The following is a 21220-nucleotide window of genomic DNA, read 5'->3' on the forward strand; positions in this document are numbered from 1 at the left end:
AATGGCGTACAATCCTTTGCAATCGTGATCTCTGCAAACAGACTTGATGGTTCAATGTGCACACTGGGAAGCAAACTCTGACCCAGGCGTACCTACCTGTACATTTTAGAGGCACAGGGACGTTGGCGGCACAGACGGCGAGGGGATTTTCAGTTTTAATAAAGATGATGAAGCTGCGACTCGCACAGAGACTCAGCGGTGGCTTCACACAGTTTGACTTTTCATTACTCCTAATACTAATGTTTAAATTGAGTAATAATATAGCCCATGAAATAGTGCGGCACATAATGACTTTATTATATCATATAGAATGACTTGGCTGAAGTGCCGACTTTTGAGCGGTTTGCGTCCAGAAAGTGAAATTTACATGATGCACACTCGTTGGCAGTGAGAGCAGCTTCACTCGTCGTGCTTTAAGTAATTTGTTGCAACATGTGATGTCAAGTCAATGATGGTAAAGTTGTTGACACTGAGCTCGATTTTACAAAAGAGGGTGGAAGCTTGCAGCTTTTTGCAGAGCAGGAGTTCCTGTAGATCCATGCACGCCTCAGGTCAGCTCACCCGCCTCGTCTTTGTCTTTCAGCTTTGCAGCTCGTGCATCGTCTCTTTTTGATCGCGGGGCAAAGCCAGCACAAGCTGACATAAAGTGGATGCTGACTTCTTGGATAGATCTGCTTCTGTCTGTCTGGCGTCACTTTACTGCTCACCTGTACCAAAGATTTGTCTCTCTTTCCAGTCTAATTGACGCTAGAACTAAGACGGAAACATCTCATCATCACGCTTCCAACTTTTAAAAATGCATATTTTCTGATCCTGGAAAACTTTATATTTGGTAGTAAAATGTATTGAACACATGAAGAGTAAAATTTGTCACTTAATACCACAAAGAGCAAGAAAGTTCCAATTCAATGTATTTATTATTATTGATGTTTATTTTTAATCTCATCATTATAATATAACACACCTGTTGTGTGTCGACTATGTAGGGAAACCGGCGCCCCCGGTGAAAACCCGTACAACTAAAGCCCGGCTCACACTAAAGGATAACCGGGCTGATGTGAGTATAAAGTTGCAATCTTAACGTCCCAGATCTGCTGTTCGATCGTCTGGGACGCCCCAATTTATTTTACACGTTTGATATTTAAGACGTTGACGATTACGTCAAAAAAGCGTGCGGCAGAAATCATGCATGAACACGATACAATCAGAATATTATATTCCCCTCTTATTCTCTCTGTTCACTTTTTTGAAACGTTATATCTATATATCTACGATTGTACGAACTTTCCTATATCCTCCAACAACTTCGACTTCCTTCTCTTTCACCAGCTGCCATCCCCTGGTGTCTGTTGGAGTTTTTATGTGAAACTTAATGAACAACTGACATCGTTCTGTCCCGATTTCCACTCGTACAGTGTAAGCTCTAAGGTCGCGCCCAAAAATCGGTTTGTACAGTGTGAGCACATAAATCTAAAGGTTTGGTCGCATGTCGTAAACAATTCTGTCATATAGTGTGAGCTGGGACGTTCCATCCCAACTTTTAGATGAGCGGGGAGAAGTCGTACAGTGTGCGCAAGGCTTAAGGTGAATCAACCCCTTTTTTTTGGTGAGATGATTCCTAAATTTTGTTTTTTGGGGGGGTTTTTTGGGACTACGTGGCATATAGAATTGATCCTAATTCTGGGGGTTTTGAGATTAATTTACCTTCATAGAAATATTATTTGATGAATATGTGCCCTAATACTATTCGCCTACAAAATACTTAACTTGCTCCTTCAGATGCTCCTTAAACTTCGCCGGCAGTGTGTGGGAGTTTACCATGCACCCTAAAGTTATAGAGGCAGGTGTAATCAATGTTGCCCCAGTTGTTTTCAATCTGCAACTTGACGTATCTGAAGACACCTTTGTCTGGATTCTGTTTGGGGTCAAAAGAAACAAAAAAAGAAAAGAGTCAGGCAATGAAAATAGAGAAACGTATGGAATGAACAATTCAAAAGAGTTATGGATGCAAATTCATTAAGTATCAATGTATTGCTTAGATCATACTTACAGGCAGATCGAAGGTCTGATGTGGTTTTCCATCTTGATCATAAACCATTCTTCCTAAGAAGGTGCCTTCTTCGTCTGTTCTCGTCATTCCCTGATGAAGAAAAAACAAACACGAATTAGCTATCTGTTGTTTTGCAAGGTGTGAATATCAAACAAGTACTCCACAAAAGGTATGAATATCCAACATGTACATATGTTACACATATCTCTGACAGAGGCAGAATAGGTCGGACTTACATAGATGGAAAACTCCCTCGGTGCAGTTGCTATGTTTCCAACGGGTGACTGGTTCTTCGTGATGTGGCCGAGTGTCACATGGGTGACAAACACTGGGTGGGACAGGGAGATGACTAAATGTCCTTGCGCCCCTGGAAAAGGCCAGCATTCTCCTGGTTTCATCATTGAATGACTCTGAAAGATAAAATTTCAACATGTTAGTCTTGACACGTCAATCATTCGTCTCAAATGTTTACAGTGTTATTTCATATGACTGATAAACCATCTATTAATGTGGCTGATTGATACTCACCTGGATCACTCCTCTCTGTTTTTTGGATGAACACCACCAGTGGAATATTTTATCCCACACGAAGTTGACGTTTTCTTGAGGCCAATAAGTATCTGTAGACAAATGCTGCAATGTCCTGGCACCTAAACAAACACAAAGCGAGAAAAAAAGATAGAAAGTTAGAAATGAACTTCCAAACAAGTTCCACAACAATGCTACAAAGTATGATTTTTTTATTTATTCTAATGGCAGCCATTTCCCTCTTAAGTCACATTCAAATACTTAAGCTCAAATATGTAAAAACAATTAAGAGCTTTATCATGGTGGCAATTGGGGAAAAAAACAGCCTCTCAAGAAGAGCCGTCAGTGTTGTACTTTGCCTCTGTCCATTGCCTGTCATCATTTACCATTTGCTGATCAATCAGGAAGAAGCTAATTAATTAGGATTAATCACATTCAAGGACTTAAACAATATTTAAGCTCTGAGCCAAAAATGTGAAGGGTAAATGGCTGCCAGTTAGAAAGATGGTCGATGTAGATAACTTACCTTGCGATTCCAGTGCGAAGTTTGACATTGTGTCTGCCAGAGGAAAAGACCTGGATATCTTCTCTTGAAATGACCTGAAGTCCTCTTTCATATTTTGCAAATCTAAGTGCCAGCCGTCACCTTTGGTTCCTGAGTTTCCTGATGGATACAAAGCACAAATGTTAGAAACTTTATTTTGATAAACATAGAGCCTTTCACAAAGTTTTCCATATGCAATTGAAATGTTTGTATGAAATAGCTTAAAGGTCACTTACCAAAAGTTATCCAGAGCATCAGCAGCAGCAGAACAGCACTGATACACTTCCCAAATGAGCTGCTCAGTGTCTTCTGTGGACCATTGCACTTTGAGGACTTGGTAGTCTGGGTCTCAATCGTTGTTTGTCCTAATTCGGTGGTCTGATCCTTCATCAATGTCTGTGTCCTCTGGTTGGCGTCAATTAAGAAATCATCATGATTATTCCTGTTCGTAGTGCTGTTGTTAGTGTGCCCCACAGAAATGTTTGTACGATTGCGTTTCCTCCTCTGAAAGACCCTGCAAGACGAAACACAAGTTATAACTGACTGTTCAAAGTGTATATTTGTATTGAATTTAGCCAATAATATGTACTAAACATATGAACAGAAACACTAAAGCTACATACCTAAACAATTTTTCTCGGTAGCTAATCCATGGAGTTCCCTCCTCCGTGTAATAGCCTCCTTCTTGAAGACGAATACTTCTCCTTAGCATCACTGAAAAAAGAACAAAGACGTTGAGTTAAAATCCTGAGTTACACTCCTTTGTAGAAATGTTTAAATGTTTACTCAGCAAATACAAAAATAAAACACTTTGATAGAATACTCAAAAATGTCAGATGTCAAACAGGCATTTGCAACAATATTTCAAGCGCAAAGTTTGTGAATTGTACTTACTTTTCAGTATTTGTTCGTTGTGTTGAAAAAAACAGCGTTTAAATCTTTGTAGAGATGTTTTCTGAATCAGATGAATCTACTTCTGAGTTGACTGACTGCAAATGTAAACTCTTACTTAGGTGCTGGTCCTTCAATAATGGTAAATGCTGTTCTGAGACACAGGGGTTCGGTGCTTTGATGACATCATTCAGAATGTGCTTTTATCTCCTGTTGCTTAGCAATTAATTTCAAGGGAAAAAACAACAAAGAAGTTCTTTTGTTGCTAAGCAGCAAATTAGGTAAATACACAACTAATACACAAGTTGTAAACAAAACAAAATGTAAATAAAACAAGTAGTAAACAAGTAATAACATTTCAGCATACAACGTTTTCTATTCAGGGTTTCATTATAATTAAACAAGATTATCGTGACAGATTCTCCTGTGGTGTGAGATGTGTTAAGAGTGATTTTACCCTCCACCCAAATTTAAAATAGTGAATATTAAAGGTGTTCAATATTAAACATGTTAAAAATGCATCATCAGAAATCCTGTTGTGTAGAGATAATACAAAGGACGGCGGAGCACAGACTTTACTAAGTGTTATATGGAACGGAACAACAGCCAATAGGGAAGCAAGCTGACAGAAGTAGGAAGCACTACCAACATTACCATGGCACCAACAGCAAACGCGAAGCATAAAGTGAGGTGGATGTAAAACAAATAAGGACCAACTTGTTGAATTGTAGCAACAACACAAATGCTTTTACGTGTCCTAAAAAGGAAACCACAATCCAACTGACAAGGAAATGAGTTGGACCAAAACCTTTTTTTGAATCTAACCAGCTAACATCTAGCCACATTTAGTTTGCCTATCATGTTTGCTTACTTTAGTCTAACCATGCAAGATTACATGTTAAAAGTCTTCCTCATAATTAGTCAAAGAGCTGTCATGATAAAATGTGGCCAACAATCCAAAGTTTTGTTGTTTTTTTCTTTGTCTAAACTTCTGTTTTTGACCACAATCCAGCGTTGGAATGCACTTTCATTCATGAGATGCTTTAGGTTGACCGTTTATGGTTGAATGAGGCGTAACATGGGGCTAATTTACATACACATGTTTCCAGGAGGATGGTGATTTATAAAGGAATCATTGAATGCATTGAAATGTGCACTGACGGTTTTATAAACCTGATTTTTTGTTCTGCCTTTGTGGCACTGTTTTATAAACGAGTCCCCTTGTCAACCCTATAGGCACCAAGGCTACAACCAGGAGGGAAAGTGGAAAAGAAAAAAGTGAAAATAACTGACCCCCACCAATGGGCCACTTGACGTAGGCAGTGCTCCACATCAGAGAATTTGAAAAAATCCCAAGGCTGATGCATCACATTAAAAAGATGTTATTGTCCATGATCCCAGTTCAAGGAAAAATCCTTCAAAGTCAGCACCAGGAATCGCAATAGACAATCTGTGATGTAACAATCATGTGGAAAGAGCCAATAGAGCTCTGGTAGCTGATGGTTGGAACAACTGTGTGTATGTTTGGTGCTGTTGAGATACAAGTGAACGTAAAGCTGTGTCTCATGTCAGATTAAGTTTTCTTTGAGGGGCCCAGCCTATGTCGCTTGAGTAGACCACTCAGCCTGACTGTCCTACAATGGGACCATCAGGTCTGTGGAAAGTTCCCTGATGGCGTCTTGTTGAGATCCAGTTGAAAGAAGGTCCCATTATGCTGTTGGCATAGACTGTAAATGTGCACTTTTGGTCGGTCCATATTCAACCATGTTTGTCTTTGATTACAAGCTCCCCAATATGTTTTAAGTATGTACAAGTAACAACTAATGATAAGCACTTATCTAACGGGGGTATGCAATACTTGGGGGTTTCTATCCCATTGTAATTACAACTCCTGGTAAAACGATTGTGCAGAGACACATTCAACAAATACAGCCAGCTAGTAGCTTAAACAACTAATTAGTATTTCCTTAAAAAATAGTCTACCATTAAAAATGTGTGTATTGTCATGGGAAAGAGCTTGCCATTGGAGTATCAAATAAAACATTTATCCATAAAGTCATTATACAATTTTATGTACAATTCTTTTTTTTTATTAAATTAAGTAGAAATCAAGGTAAATGGAAGCCCCACTTACTGCAATCAGTATACATATATTGATTTTTTTATTTTTATTTTTTTTAAATCTCAGTTAAATTAGAGAAAAGGAAATAAATAATGCACTATTGATTTTTGCCTTCACTGTGTTTTATGGCTTAACATTGGGAAATTAAACACTTAAGAGCCTTTTGGTAAAGCATTTCACAAAATCAAAGCAGAGCAGATCAGCCTGTGCATTTAACCATCGCCCCTAAATACAGCTCCAGACAAAAACACATGAGTTTAAGCCTTTAACGTTTGGATTGACATTTGCCTTTGCCCCTACTTAGAAGCATAAATATTCAGAATAAAAACACGATTACACAGATTGACGACCGTGGTGTCAGAAATGAGTGATTATCCAAACAGCTCTGTGGGTGATGACCCCTTTTAAAAAGTCAACGGCGTATTGCAACACTTGATGGCAGTATAATATGATCATAGCGATTTAGCCCCCATTCTCCAAAAAAAAACATGTGCATACTGTGGCTCATCAGCAAAACAGCGTTTTCACTGTACACTGCAGTAATTATTTCCCATGTCTCTATCTCAAGATGATGTATATTTATAGCCTTAGTCCTACTTCAAGCTTGAGTTTCCTCTCTGCTTTGGTGGCGTTGGGCTCACATGTTCATGTTCTTAACTGTAGAATATGAATAACAGTGCCTCACAGGCAGAACACAGTGCCAGGCCTGTTAGCATTTTGACAGTCGTGTGTATAAGACCACATACTCTCGCCAACAGTTCTCTGTGTTCTCTGACAGCGGGGGTTGCCGTAGATTGAAAGCAAGTCACAAGCCAACGCTAACACCCCCATGCTCCCTGCTGGCTACTCATACATTATAGTGCAAGGAGCTTTGGACGTTGGCTTCTTTTCAGTGACAGCTGCAAATGACTTCATTTTATACTCTTGTGTGTTTTGGCTATATATTTGGCTTGGGTTTATTTTATACCATGAAACTAGTGGAGCACATTAGAAAAGCATTACATTCAGAATGATAATGCCACTTGTGGATGTGTCTATTGAACAAATGGCACAAGGCGATCATCTCTATGTGCATGTATCCAACACCAATTAACCACAGCACGTCGATAACATTGTCCATCTATTATTTGCTGCTAATGACACGTTCAATGGCCGATGAGCACTGAATGGGATAGAATGAAAGAAGACAACAATAGGACAAAAAAAAAGGTAAAGGGGGTGGTTAACATTTTAAAAACATGTTTTGTGTAAAAGGAAATCTAAAATGCTTACACAACAAGGCTGAACAACTCCCAACTTAAACACAGTGTGTAAAGCATTACAGAGTCAGTTTTTTTTTTACCACTTTTGAGGCACATAATGTGTTTATGTATGTATGTAATGTGCAATATCTGTCTCTCAGCTTACGTGTTTATATCTAGGTTTGCAACATTTTCTCCTGAATCCAGAATAAATGTAAACATGTTTTTCTCACCATGTAATGCGCATTGATCAATCAAAAGGAAGAAGACAGCTTGTTTGTGCTCCTGCCTCATCATTATGTGAATTCATTGGCATTATACTCAGGTCTCCATTCGATATAGATGTGTATGCTGAGTGAAAGAGCATTGTTTATCTCGATTAGTATTTCTACTTTAGTGGGATACATTCAAACGTTTGTGATGTGTTTATGTTGAGAAGGCTCTAAATGACTACTCACGCGGATATTTAATATATTCAGAGAATACATGTCATAACTACATCTTGTTATAAATACGGTATGGTCCAAGAGAACATGGGGCATGGTTGTACTTTTCCATTTTAAGACGGGAGACATCCAGGAAACATCAACACAATGTGCAGAAATATAGTCTACAACTATGCCATTGTCAACATGTTATTATGTACGTTTATTATCATACATCAGATTCTGTTCATCCAGCTATCACCCATTCATCCATCAACGATCAATCCATCCCTCACCTATCCATGTGTAGTTGTTAAAATCCAAAAAGAAAACATCTTAAAGTTATGTAGTCACAATTGTTTACTTGAGTAATCTTGTATTGACTGCTGTACATTTGGTGAGATTTGGAATATGCTCAGAAAATCCTTTAATACTGGTCTCTCCTCTTGCCAAACAGAAATTACAATCTATTTGCTCATTGTTGAACATTCTTCACATGTTTGCTGTTTTCTGACAGATTTATGAGTCTTAGGCTTTTGTGGTTTGTTTGTTACAAATCTCCTTAGCCTCACTTATAAAAAAAGAAACAACAACACATTATGGGCTTTACATAAAATGTGCGCTGTTCTGCTTGAAATTGGATTTACTTCAATTTTGAATTAATCAGTGACGTTTTGTACTTGTTTGATGTTTTTAAGCCTATAGCTTGAAATCATACCAAATTGCGGTTCTAAAAGGTTTGCATATGACAGCCTGAGGTGCAGCTATTTTAAACCTTTGCCGTGTAATTACTTTCCTTTTTGTTTGACATACATTTCTTTTCCCCCATAATTCCTCTCTTCTGACACAGAAGGAGGGATACGAATTGCATGCAGAAAAAAAAAATATTCTGGCCTCTCAATTAATACACAATTGCTTTTGGGGGTATCGCTGCTTTTATCCTTCAATCATGAATTGACAGCTGTAAAATTAGCGGTAATTGTGCATTCTAAAGCCATGACTATGTCTCAATGAGATTGTCCTAATGAAATTGAAAATTTGGTTCACATTTGGTTCTGGTTTCTTTGCTTTGATTGCCTAAATCACTTTTTGTCTGTGAGAGTGTTAAGCATAAATTGGATGTATGTTGTTCTAACTCTAGTAGAACCATGTCTGATGCAGATCTATTCCAGGATTCAACGACTTCATCCTGATCTTATTCTTTATTATTCAATGACTTGTGTTTATTGGGATGCAGACCTGTATAGACGTTTTGATTTACTTCCAACATGACATTAACAAAAATGGCCAAAAACTCAGTGATGGTCCCATCAAACAAAAGTCCATCTCCACTTCATTTTCTGTCTCTCAGTGGTTTCATCTACTTAATTTGCAAGATTTGTTCGTGATTCTTGACCTAATTCTAACATTTTAGTCCATTGCTTGGGAAAATAAACAACTTTCTGAATTTATGAGTTTTAAAGAGTTTCTTTCGCTTCATATCAGATATTTTAGGCAAGATGAATCATATCTCAAAGCGGGAAAAATCGCAGACTTTACAAATGCAGGTCAACAGAGGTATCAATATAAACAGTGACAGGCTGGCCATGAATTCTGTCAAGGTAAATGCTGAAAAAGGGCATAAGGATACTTAAGGGTAAACACACTCTGACCACTCTCTTGAACATGTTGCCTTCCTGATGGCTCTTTCAGAAGGAAAGGAATAATAGAGTAGCCTGCTGACAAATGTCAAGTCTCGCAACCCTCCACTTTGAGCGATATGTCATTGAATGATGTGCCACCCTCCCCCTTAAATATCGCCGGGCACTTCATATTTAAAAGGCTTCTCTCAACAAATCATACTTATGACAGCTTTGGTGTGTATGCCCTGGGAGAAACATCTGAAAACCATGACATGTCTCGGGCAAGGCAAAGGGCTTGACTGACAGAATAATTCTCCCATTAATAGAAAGGCTCACTCAAAGATCCTTTATTCCTCTTGGCCTCACGTTTCAATCAATGTGGACTACAGATACAAAACGGCAGCAACTTGGGAGGAAAATGAACGTGTTGCAAAGAAAAGCATATGAAGTAGTTCATGCGTTACGCTTGTATTTCTGTTGTTTGAAGCAGTCAAAAGGGATGAAAGTGGTTACCCTAAAGGTCTTCATGATACATGCATCTGCCTATGTGGCAGCACTTTTAACAGTCTGTTGTTAACCCTTTCTCGTCTTTTACTACCATATTATGATAGTGAAGTCAGTTACTTTGGTCACAATGTCACATAGAAGAAAGAAAAAAGCTCTGGAACAACTGCCAATTTATTAGGGATAACTGTTGCAAAATCAAACTAAGACTGATCTTGGCCTGAAGGTTTCTGAGACTGACTGTTATACCACATTTTGAAGGGAAATAATGCCTTAAATGCTTGACAATGGAGACTTGCCTAAATGTAAATTATGCATCTACAACTTTGCATGCCAAAGAGCTAAACTGATAATGGAATACATATTGGAAACAGATATGCTTACTGATCAACCATATTATTTGAATTACATGTCAGTTTAGCTCTTAGCCTATAAAAACATGCTCCCAGGTCTGTGTTTATGTTTTCAAATCATTTGGTTAAATCATTCAGAAGGAAAATCGCAATTAAAACAATACATTTAAAAAACAGCTAATTAACACACAAAGAATGCACTGGACTGGATCTTAATGGTAGATCTGGGGTCATTTTCTGTCCTTTACTAACAAACGGTAGAAATCTATTTAACTGACTTCTTTAGCGTTTTTTGAATGTCATCATAAAACATAAAAAAGTCACACATTAAGAGTGTTACAATGAAGGGAAACATTATGATCTAAATGATCATACAGCTGGCCAGTCTGTGTCCGCTGGCCTGCTGTCTATTTCCACTCTGCCTCAAAATTCTGCTTGCCCTTCATTCTGCTCTCTAACAAAGTGTCTTTGAACATAATGACTGCCACGCCATTTAATATGATATGGACCAAATTCAGTCCAATTTTCGGAGGCTACATTCTGACCTTTGCTTGACCCGAAAAAATCTGCCAAAAAGCTAACTTAATCCATGAAGTCGGCTGGTGATTTTGAATTGTGTAAAAGTGTGTTAAAGCCTCTATGGCAAAACAAATAACCCACCAGTTAGTGGGAGGGGGAATATGGAAATCTTACGGATGTTGGCTGTCAACCACGTTATATTGAAGGAGACTACTGCTCCAAAAAAAAAGGTAAACAAAGGGGAAATTGCCTAGTACTCTGACTTTTAATTAAGAAAGCTTTCCTTTTGATGTAACTTGGGAGATCTGAGAAGTGCTTTTTTAGAACTAATTACAGAGTCATGCCAGAGATCTAATTAGAGTGATGCTAATGAGCCTTGTTTATTCTTATCTGATGTCAAAATGAAATTGGTTGAAATTCAAATAAAGGTGCCGGCAGTGGAAATGGTGCCAAGTCGGATAAGAAATGAATTCAAGTGGTGAATATGTCACGTGAAGTTTGCACGTGTCCTCGACTTTGTGGTTAACAACGCAGCAGGAAGACTTCACATGAACGTCACGGCAGCAAAGCCTCATGCAGGATGTTACTTTTACCACCTGAACTGCCACCGCATTTATTTGAAAGCCCTATCCGAGATTTAGAAAAGTATTTTTAACTTTAAAATACTAGTATGCGTTTAACACTGCATGTGTTTTACACCGCATGCATTTTGCACTGTATTTAATTTGCATGTACTTGCTTGCATCATGCATTGGACCGTTAAAAAGATTTTTTAAAAAAGAGTCACTTAATAGTCTTATTTTCAGCCACTTCTCTTTCTGTGTGTTTGGGAGAGAGTGTGAGAGAGAGTGAGTGAGAGAGTGAGAGTGAGAGTGAGTAAGTGCATGTATGCGATTGTGGTTTTAGTTTTGGAGGGTTTGATTAAAATGCCCTCAGCAATCTGGAAGATGACGAGCTGTGGGCTCTCGAGGGGTCCACAGATCAGGCACAGTCCCAACCCCCCCCCCCCCCTGCCTGCTCCGGCCCCAGTCAATTTTGAACATGACTTAAAAAGGAAACTTTGTACTCTTAATGACCTTGAGCGAACACGTGCACACATCCTGTATAATGATTCATTTCATTGAAAAGGAAATATTCTGCACATGTATCAAATTGAGATATCAGGTTAATAATTAAGCTTTTAACAATTTTCACATTTCACTTACAAATAGTTTTTTCATCTTAGAAAGAAGCAAAGCCATGAAACATGTCGAGTGTGAGCCCTCTTTTAGATATGCAGAAGGTTAAAGAGAATATCACGGTGACAGAAACGGATAAAATTCTAGCCAGCAACGACAAAGGTTTCCTCAGTGTGCCTCATTCCTCAGCGACAATGGGCACCTTTTTCTTTTTGAAAGATTAATTTGTGGGCTTTTAGTGCCTTTTAATGGAGTGATAGGACAGTGGACAGAGATGGAAATCAGTTCGAGAGTGCAGATTGACATGCGGGAAAGGAGCCACAGGTTGGATTTGAACCTGGGCCGGCCGTGTTGAGGACCAAAACCTCTATACGTGGGACGCAAGCACTAATGTCTGCGTCACCAGCGCCCTGATCAATGGGCACTTTTGAGCACCAAAACATATATTTTAAGTATAAAACTTGAATACAAGAGAACAATTGTTCAGTTTGAACAAACAAAAATCAATATTCAACGTTTTTTTTTAATACTTTTGCGGAGAATGCACTTTTCTGTTGATTTTACAGCTAAAACAAAGCATTTGAGGCAGAGGTTTCAATGAAGGTTTTTTTCCTCACACCACAAGGTAAATACGTTTTTTGAGCCGCAAATCATTCAAAACTTCTCTAAAGGTTTCACAGACTGATGACATGAAAAGTAAAAATGAGTGTACTATAGGATCTATAAATGTGCTCCTTGATAAGATGCACAATGTTGATTCATTTCAGACAAAACATTTTCATGGCATCAATAAGTGAATTCGCCATTTCCTAAACTGTGTTTTAAAGGGATACTTCACCCATTTGCACGAAGCTGTGTATCATTAGAAACATGGTAGTAGTGTTGTTGCAATATGACGCTTTTTGCATCACATGAAGAAAACTTTCAAGCAAAGAAAAACACATTTTTCTCAGGACAAAATGAGGGCTGGATTCACGACCATTCAACACTACTACCATGTTTCTAATGATACACAGCTTCATGCAAATGGCTGAAGTATCCCTTTAAGTAAGTAAGTAAGTTAATGTATTGGAATTTGTTTAAACTCAGATAACGTTAGTTAGGATTGATGACGGGTGACTTTGCGCAGCAGGAAGGTCAAAGTAATAATATGCAGAACAAAGTTTTTTTGCTTTACTTCAAACTACTTTTGTCTGCAAACAGTGTCCAACAAAAACTCTGAGAATGGATATGACTGGCTCTTTTAAAATAATTTTACACAACAACATGACGTTAGAGCTTAAACTTCCTGATGAAGCGAAACATCTTCACCGATGAGTAATGCTACAAAATGATCCCAAGTGATTTGCCGTGAACTCAAAGGCCTCACCACCTGACGTTTAAATGTAATGTGGACGCATCAGAGGGCCTAAATTAAGTCAAAACTGACAGGGACTTAATCACAGGAGAGGCAAATAAGGACAAAGCTCTACATGAGCAACCAAAACACCTTAATCACCTTTATAACAGCCACATGATTAAACCAGCACCTGTTTAATAGTCTCAATAAAGAGTGCATGTCATAAAGATCCCAGAGAGTAAGTTTGAACGTTCAGAGGCAGTCTGATGCTGCTGCAGTAAACGTACACATGAAGATTTGTACGTCACATAAAAAAATAAAAAATAAAAACGTAGGAAGGTTGCAGGTTAAAGCAGCACTCAACATGTTCATCAACATCTTGACAGTACAAAGTGTCCACAGTGTCCTTGACCGCTTGAAACCCCCCCCCCCCCCCCCGAGCATCAGGTACAAAAAGGTAAACGCCATCTCCACCTCCGCCTGTCTCGCTTGGGAAAAGCGTCTTTCTTTCAACAGCACATAAATCTGTATTGTCGCGTACAAGTTGCTGGACAAGAACATATTCAAAGACAGAAAGAAGAAAAAGCCTGAACTCCAGAAGCTGCTCCCATTAACATTTAATGGAAATGATTAGCACATGAGACGTGCTGGGCCCCTAACCCTTCATCAGACATGAACCTGATGAAGGGCTCGGGGTCCGAAACGTCCCACGTGGTGATACATTCCATTTAATGTTAATTGGAGCAGCTTCTGGTGTGCAGACCTCTTATATTAATTGTCTTTATCTTTCTGTTTGGAAATATTTTCCAGCAGTTTGAAAGACTTTGTTTTTGTTCAAACTTTCCAGGAATAAAAAAACATAATGACTAGACGAGATAGATTATGAAAACAGTTGTGGTCTCAGAGGCAAAAAGGTTCATAGGACAGTCCTTTAATCCAAGCAGGGTTTGGTACAGAGGTCGGCAAAAACAAGCAAGAACAAATCCAAGGGGTGCAGCAAAAAAAAAAGCAGGGTCTAGAAGGCAGGCGAGCTCATACACAGGAGGGATAAAGATACACGAAGGAAACACTACAAGAGGGTGCAGCCCTTAGAGAATCTTCACTCAGATTTCCTGTTATAACAAAGAACATTTGCGTTGTTTTCTCAAGACCTTCTTATTTATCTCGTCATTGTGGGGTCACAACGCCAGATTTCCCGTTGTTAACGAGCCAATTTCTCAAGATTTTGAGAAAATGACCGAAATTAATTCGGAAACTAAGACGGAATGCTTCGTGGCTTTTTCGTGGCAGCTGCTGTTTAAACACGGTTTTCAAAATGGAAAGTGAATGTTGCTCTTAGACAAGTGTTTTAAAAGCAAATAAGTTGCTTTTTTAAACTGATGGATAATTGATCATTTGATGGATAATTGATAATTTATATTCAAAGGTTTCTTTAGGCTTCATTCATTGCATAGTTGTGTTTTATGTCAACGTATCCTTCACCACCGTACTTGCACTGTGCTTTATGGTTTGCGTAGAGCTGAGCAGTTGAAAATTCTTGCTATACACGCTGAAATAAGACGTGAAGTGCAGTGATATATACGCGACGGTTCCTCGTAGGCCCCAATAAATCAGAACATCTCATTTGTACAGGAGTGAAATACGTACAGTACACTCAGCCATTTTCTGTAACAGAGCCATGTGGCTACTCCGGCTATAAAGTGATTACAACAACATCCTTTACACTTTGGTGACAGCTCACCCGGACACAGCCTTGATGCTCCTCTAAGAAGGTGTCAATGTCGACATGAGGGATACTTTATGGAGGTGAAAACATGACTTGACACCTATTGGGGGAAAAAAAAAAAAAAAGATTAATTTCTAGAGGACGGCATGATCCCAACAGAATATCAAACAGTGTTTTGCATATGAGGGTTTTTTTTTTTTTTTGGAGGGGGGGGGGACAGAGGACATGGCAGCACTCGTATATCACAGTCAGGGATTACTGGCAATAAACATTCATCTTCTTAGCCTCTTAGAGCGATTTTTAAAAGTCAATGGATTAGGGCAGAACATGCTTGTAATCACTAGTAGGAGATAAAAAAAAGTCACATCTTCAAATACCTCCAATTAGAGGAGATATACTACCTGTCAGGCATTTATCATAGCATTTGTATTCAGGAGTTAAGATTTACAAATAATGGGCTTGTTCCGTTTAAGGTCTAATTACAATTTTTGAAATAAAAGCCGCCCCTATCTGGAGCAGCTTTTAGCTTAACAGAATGTAAAACAGGTTTGAATATAGAGTAAGGAAATTAACAAGAATCCTTTTTGCCGATCTGTCAGCGTCTAACTCGCCCAAACACACACACACACACACACACACGGTGTGGGAGCACACACTGTATGCAGCCTGACAAGAGGAAAACAAGAACCAGCGTTGCATAACAAATACATGTGGTTTATCAAGTTCTGAGCGCTTGATAGATATCGCACGCTCAGATAAAATCCCTCTGTTATCACGTCAAGTCCCCACAGTGCAGCGCTCACTGAAGGAACGGTGTTTCTTTTTATTGCTAACAGCGTTGACTCAAACTGTACGTAAGACGGCTTGAAACACATGTTTTCTATTTTCTCTCGTGCTATTTAAACATACAACACACACACACACACATACACACACACACACACACAGATGAGCCTGTGGGCTCGTTTTCTATGTTAGTGTACTTTGAAGGCATACTATTAGTCCAACATGTATCAACGTATTTGACTTGTAACGATAATGAACAGAGGAGGAAAATTAAAAAGCTTCAAACGATGATAAGATAAGATATTACTTTATGGATCCACAAAGGGGAAATTCGGGCGTTGCAGCAGCAATACAGAAATCAAAACGTCAAACCAGAATAGAATAGTAACATAATGCATGATGCATCATCATTCAATCATGTGTAACAGTTACCCTGTGTATGAGTCAAAAGAACTTGTTCACCTACTTATAACATACTGTGAATCTAGGTAAAGTTATTCCGTTTGATACATACAGTAGTAGTACATGCAGGTGGAGCTACTTTTGTTAAGTTAAGATTCTGTTAAGCTACTTTTTTGCACATATTGGGTTAGGTGAAAAACAAAGTGTTTTAAAAGTGCTATATAAATAAAGACTTACTTACTAGAATGTAAATCGTGAAGGAAGCCTGAGTGATGTCTCCCATTGGTTACTGAAGGAGGCCTTGGAAGCTCGTAAATGGCGATCTCCACGTTGGAAATGCCGTCATAACCTAACTTTGAGTCAACATCACACCAGTCTGCGAGTCGGAGCTCAGGCGAGTTTTAAGCCTCCTGACAAACAGATAAGTTGTTAATATGTTGCTTACTTGAGTCCATACGAGGTGAAGCTATATGTTGGGTGCTAGCAGTCTAAACGTTTCATCTCAATGGATTAATTATCTGCTTAAATAAAGGTTAAATTGTATTGAATTACAAAACCAGCATATTAACTATTTCAGCAAAACAAACCACTGTTCATGAATAAATGCAACTTTTTATTGTGCTCTCGCTTTGGGCAATCTTCCTTTTAAGTAAAAGGTTATTTTTAAATGCATCTAAAACACAAACACTTCTGGATAATGCCAACGTCAACATGGCCGTAAATAAAAAACGTGACATTTTAAAGACAGAATGTGTTTATTCAGTCATTAAAATATTCCTCGACATCGCCCAGTGGGACGCCACTTTCCCTTTTGATCTGTGCTGCAAATAGAAAACTGTTGTTTTTTTGTTTTTTTTAAAGTGTGAAGACGTCTAATGAGACAAAACTTCCAAATAACTGCTGGAACAGGTGGAGTATCAGTCCTGCAATAATGCCTGCATCTGGCCTGTGTGTGTTGTGCAAACTGCCGGGAGTGTCTGTACAGATGGAAGCAATGAGGTGTAAGAAGCATTTCTGCTGAAAGCACAATAGTTGTCTGGTATGTGGGCAGTAGTAGTTTAATGTGAGATGCAGTATATATAGAATATTCTAGTGGACTGCTACCACACTGCATATTTGCCTGTGTCTAGCAATCTTTTGTTTTATTTATAGCTGTATATTTTTAGGTCTGGGTTTTTGTCAAGCACCTCACGATATGGTGCTTATCACGAGACTTAACAATGCCCGACATCATTTACTCAAAGAGTCAAAGTCAAGCTGAGGATTCTGTGTGCTGAGTTTTTGAGGGTTTTAAACGTTATCAGAATTGTAAAGTACAATTAAGAATTAAACAACATTAATACCTGTATGACATCATGTTAACAAAAAGCCAAGCCCTGGGTCCTGCACATAATGCTGGTAGCGAACACGTCACAAACACATAGGAGGACTAACTCATTTGAAAAACAGTTAGACAAAGCGTGAGGAGGATTTCCTCCCCCAGGATAAAGACAAAAATTAATCACTGATAACTGTGTCTGCACAGGTTCTGTGTTTCTAGGTTTTCTCAGTATGTCGCTGAGTTTGGGACTTTAAAGTGTGCCGGTCGTAGTGCAGTACTTGTAAACACGCTGACAGCAAACACTTCCCAGGACTACATGAGAACATACAATTGTGCCGATCTTGAGCGTCGGTCCCTAACAGGAACTAACATGCATCTAAATGAGACAGGTTACTCAGGTTGATATTTGTAGACCTGTGGATTTGATCGGTCCGTCTTTTTGCTCGACTGTGTAGCTGCAGGTCTGACAGGATGAGTGCTGCATTCAAACTAATCTATCACCTTTTTGCGCATTTGTTGTTGTTGAGTTGTACTCTAGAACGTAACCACAATGAAAACATGAAAAATGACAAGTCTTATGGAAGCATGTGTTCACAAGGCTTTAGGCCTGACAAAATCTCACAAAAAACATACAGAATGCAGACTTACAGAGTAAGAGAACCCAATTTTAAGTATTCCATCATTGTAACCAATTAAATCATTGAGTCTTGCATATTTTGCCCCGGTAAAGCAGCTGGCACACAGCTGTACAATTATCTATACTGCGTATGCAAAGGCAGTCACATTGCAAGCATGCCAACATAACTCTATTTCTAAAATGCAGAGAGAACATGGCAGTACACGTGGTTACTGTTCAATATATTCAGGAATAACTGAGCAATGGAGCCAGCTGGTGATCTTATTTTGGTTCTTCCCATCTTTCAATAAACCACATTTTAGCATTGATGAATAGCAGCCATTGGTTACATCACTCTCTTGTAGTAATGCAGTTGGGAGTATTGATTGTTTGTTCTTCTGTTTAGTGTGGTGCATTCAAGTGCCGACGGGAAGGTCTTAAATCAGCCTCGATGTCAGGGTCAGCCCAGTGCTGCGTGCGAGACGTCCCCACTAGCACTTTACTGCAGCAAGGACTGCAAATAACATGTTTTGAACCAAGGCCTCGTCTACAAATGAAATTAATTTATTCAACCACAGCAAACTGCTCTTTAAAACACTGATAAAGTTCACCCTGACCAATTGCATCCAGCAGAGCAAGGCGGAAGAACGACGCATGTTTTCTGAGATGCACTGACATGTATGATTTTAACTAAATGTGCAGAGTACTAATATCGTTGCTGAACAAGTTTCATTATGATTCCATCTAGAAATGTAACTATATCAAGCACTTTGTCTGTTAGTGGAAACTTTTTTTCCATTTTTAATAACACTATTGTTGTGAATGTAAGAATGGGGAATATTGAACAATACATTTCAGTTATGATGCATAGAAAGCAAAAACTATGCTTGTGTAGTGTGAATGTACCTGAGCGGCAACAACGACGGCGGACTACAGGTTTGTTACAATAAAAGAAAATAAGCGAGGCCAAAGATCAGCATAGAAAAATGAGCGTCCCATACCAACAATACAATTGCAATGTAATTGTGCTCTAACATGGTAAAGTGTCTGCTTAAGCCTCACTACTTTATCTTACATATTTGCTTTTAGTGACTAAATGAATGATATTGTGAAAGACTCTGAGTTAGAATAGCGTGGCGTCCACCCATTAGGCGGTCCAATAGGGCTAACAATAACCCTATAAAATACAGAATGCACCTTCCCAAAGTCAAAATCTAAAGACTGATTATCAGTAGACATACTTAATGACAAAGAAACGACAACAACTGAGGAACTGATCTCACAAAACGATCCCTGACTGAGCGGTGCAGCAGTCCCATTTCCTAAAGCGTCTCTCCTGAAGTCAGCACTGGGCTCTTCAGCACCGAGGTCAGGCGCACCTCATTGAGTCATTAGCAGCTTCACCTGGGCTGCAGACAACAGCAGGGGAAACACACAGTTAGTTAGTAAGTAAGAGCAGTGAGATGGTAAATTCATTAACGTACTATATAAGAGGTTTTAAAGACACAATGATGTTTAAACAGTTGATCTTAAATACAAGTTCAGACTGACACAGGGGCTCTAATGCAACACAGCATCGTAATGTCTTCATTGTACAATCATCACTCACTCGAAGAAAAACAGAAATCCTCAGGGCAGTTCACCCGCACACTCCTCCATCCCGGCCTTAATGTGCTCACTTATGAACAAACACATTAGTGGACCAGCAGACAGGTCATTCATATTTGATGTGCTGTCACCGGCGCTCCCCTTTTGCTGAATACGCACACACATTTCAGTATTATGGCTGGGGCCGCCTCTCCCCCGGGAGATTGTTTTACGAAAGCCGTGACAGCGAGGCGGCCGTCGGGGCCATTAGAGGAGCAGCGAGGGGTCTGGAGGTTGGCCGCCAGCTGCCTGAGCCCACACTCTCAGCTGGTGCTGCAGGCCTCTCCACAGCAGGGGGGGGGGCTCTGAAGTGTTCCTAATAAAAGTGAAGCAAACCTCTAAGGCTAATGGACTTGAGATATCATTGCCTTGTCGGAGGAAACTCTTTAAAGGCGAACAGTTTAGAGGTTTCACAGTGGTATCAGGAATTTCCTGGCAGCCGGCGAGCAGCGCGGCACAAGCCCATTTGAATATTGACATTGCACGGTAATGCTTGGATAAAGAGAACGATGAAAAAGAAAACGAATCAGGCAAGATGAAATGAGATGTATACAACAACAACAAAAAAAGAGAGTATAAAGTGTTTGTTTGTAGGTCAAAGCAGTGATGCTCTGAGTACATTTCCCGGAAGCAATAATCTCTAAAGAGAAAAATAAAATTGTTACTTTGTAGAGCATATGTTAAAGTCACTGGAAAACCCAAATCCACAAAAACCTTTAACTATGTAAGTCAGGGCCTTATGTCTGTGACAGTAAGCATCTTAAAGTATTAGAAGCACGTTTCAATAAGAGATATTCCCATTTAAATGTCTGCAAACTCAGCTGGTGTTCAGTTTTAATGGCCATGTCTCGGATCAGATATTTATCAAGGAATTAAATCCAGCACAATATAACAGCTTAAACCAAAGCATCATGTAGTATCAGAAACATCGCTTTAAAGCTCCTGTGAGTTATTTTTGGTAAGCTTTGATTTTGGCGATCCTTGTGGATAAATGGTATCTGACCTCTCCTTATAACCTCCCAATAACTTCAACTCATGAGGGTGGAGGTGAGGAGGAAGGAGGGGAGCGTTCAGCTTCCGCAGCTTCATTTTGAATCGGGCGCACAGCACCGGCCTCGGTCCAATCACCGAGCCCTGGCAAGCGTCGTTGAAGTTTTCCAGTCATCGAGCGTGAGACCAAAGAGAGCGGCATAAATATAAAAACCATAACAGCATGAAGGCAGACCCAATAACAATGTTTGGTAACATTCTATGCATGTTTGACTCACAGTCTTAACAACGTGTCAAATCCTGAATTATTTATTTTAACTGCCAGCTGCAACTGTCACTGTGAGTTTTGAAAAAACGTCCACAAGGGCTGCTTTTGTAGCAGGTTTAAAAAAACACAAGACACCAATCCATCAGCA

The 21220-nt window shown here is 39.2% G+C and overlaps 1 protein-coding gene across 2 annotated transcripts in view; it reads right to left on the reverse strand.

The window, feature by feature from the left end:
• Positions 1 to 1717: 1717 nt before the first annotated feature.
• The window catches only part of LOC306835356 (SUN domain-containing protein 2-like), a 355711-nt gene continuing 336208 nt past the window's right edge, over positions 1718 to 21220 (reverse strand). The window contains exons 1-8 of one of the 2 annotated variants that reach the window (XM_079361837.1): positions 4017 to 4178; positions 3746 to 3836; positions 3359 to 3636; positions 3105 to 3242; positions 2579 to 2700; positions 2287 to 2460; positions 2051 to 2140; positions 1718 to 1915 (exon numbers count right to left, since the gene is read on the reverse strand). In XM_079361837.1, the coding sequence (XP_079217963.1) occupies positions 1787 to 1915; positions 2051 to 2140; positions 2287 to 2460; positions 2579 to 2700; positions 3105 to 3242; positions 3359 to 3636; positions 3746 to 3836; position 4017 (1023 nt within the window). In that variant the 5' untranslated portion in view covers positions 4018 to 4178 and the 3' untranslated portion in view covers positions 1718 to 1786. Of the gene's footprint in view, positions 1916 to 2050; positions 2141 to 2286; positions 2461 to 2578; positions 2701 to 3104; positions 3243 to 3358; positions 3637 to 3745; positions 3837 to 4016; positions 4179 to 21220 lie in introns of those variants that run through there. The other variant, XM_079361838.1, reaches the window with a different exon arrangement.

This window comes from Symphodus melops, assembly GCF_947650265.1.
Source record: "Symphodus melops genome assembly, chromosome: 14".
Lineage (NCBI taxonomy): Eukaryota > Metazoa > Chordata > Actinopteri > Labriformes > Labridae > Symphodus > Symphodus melops.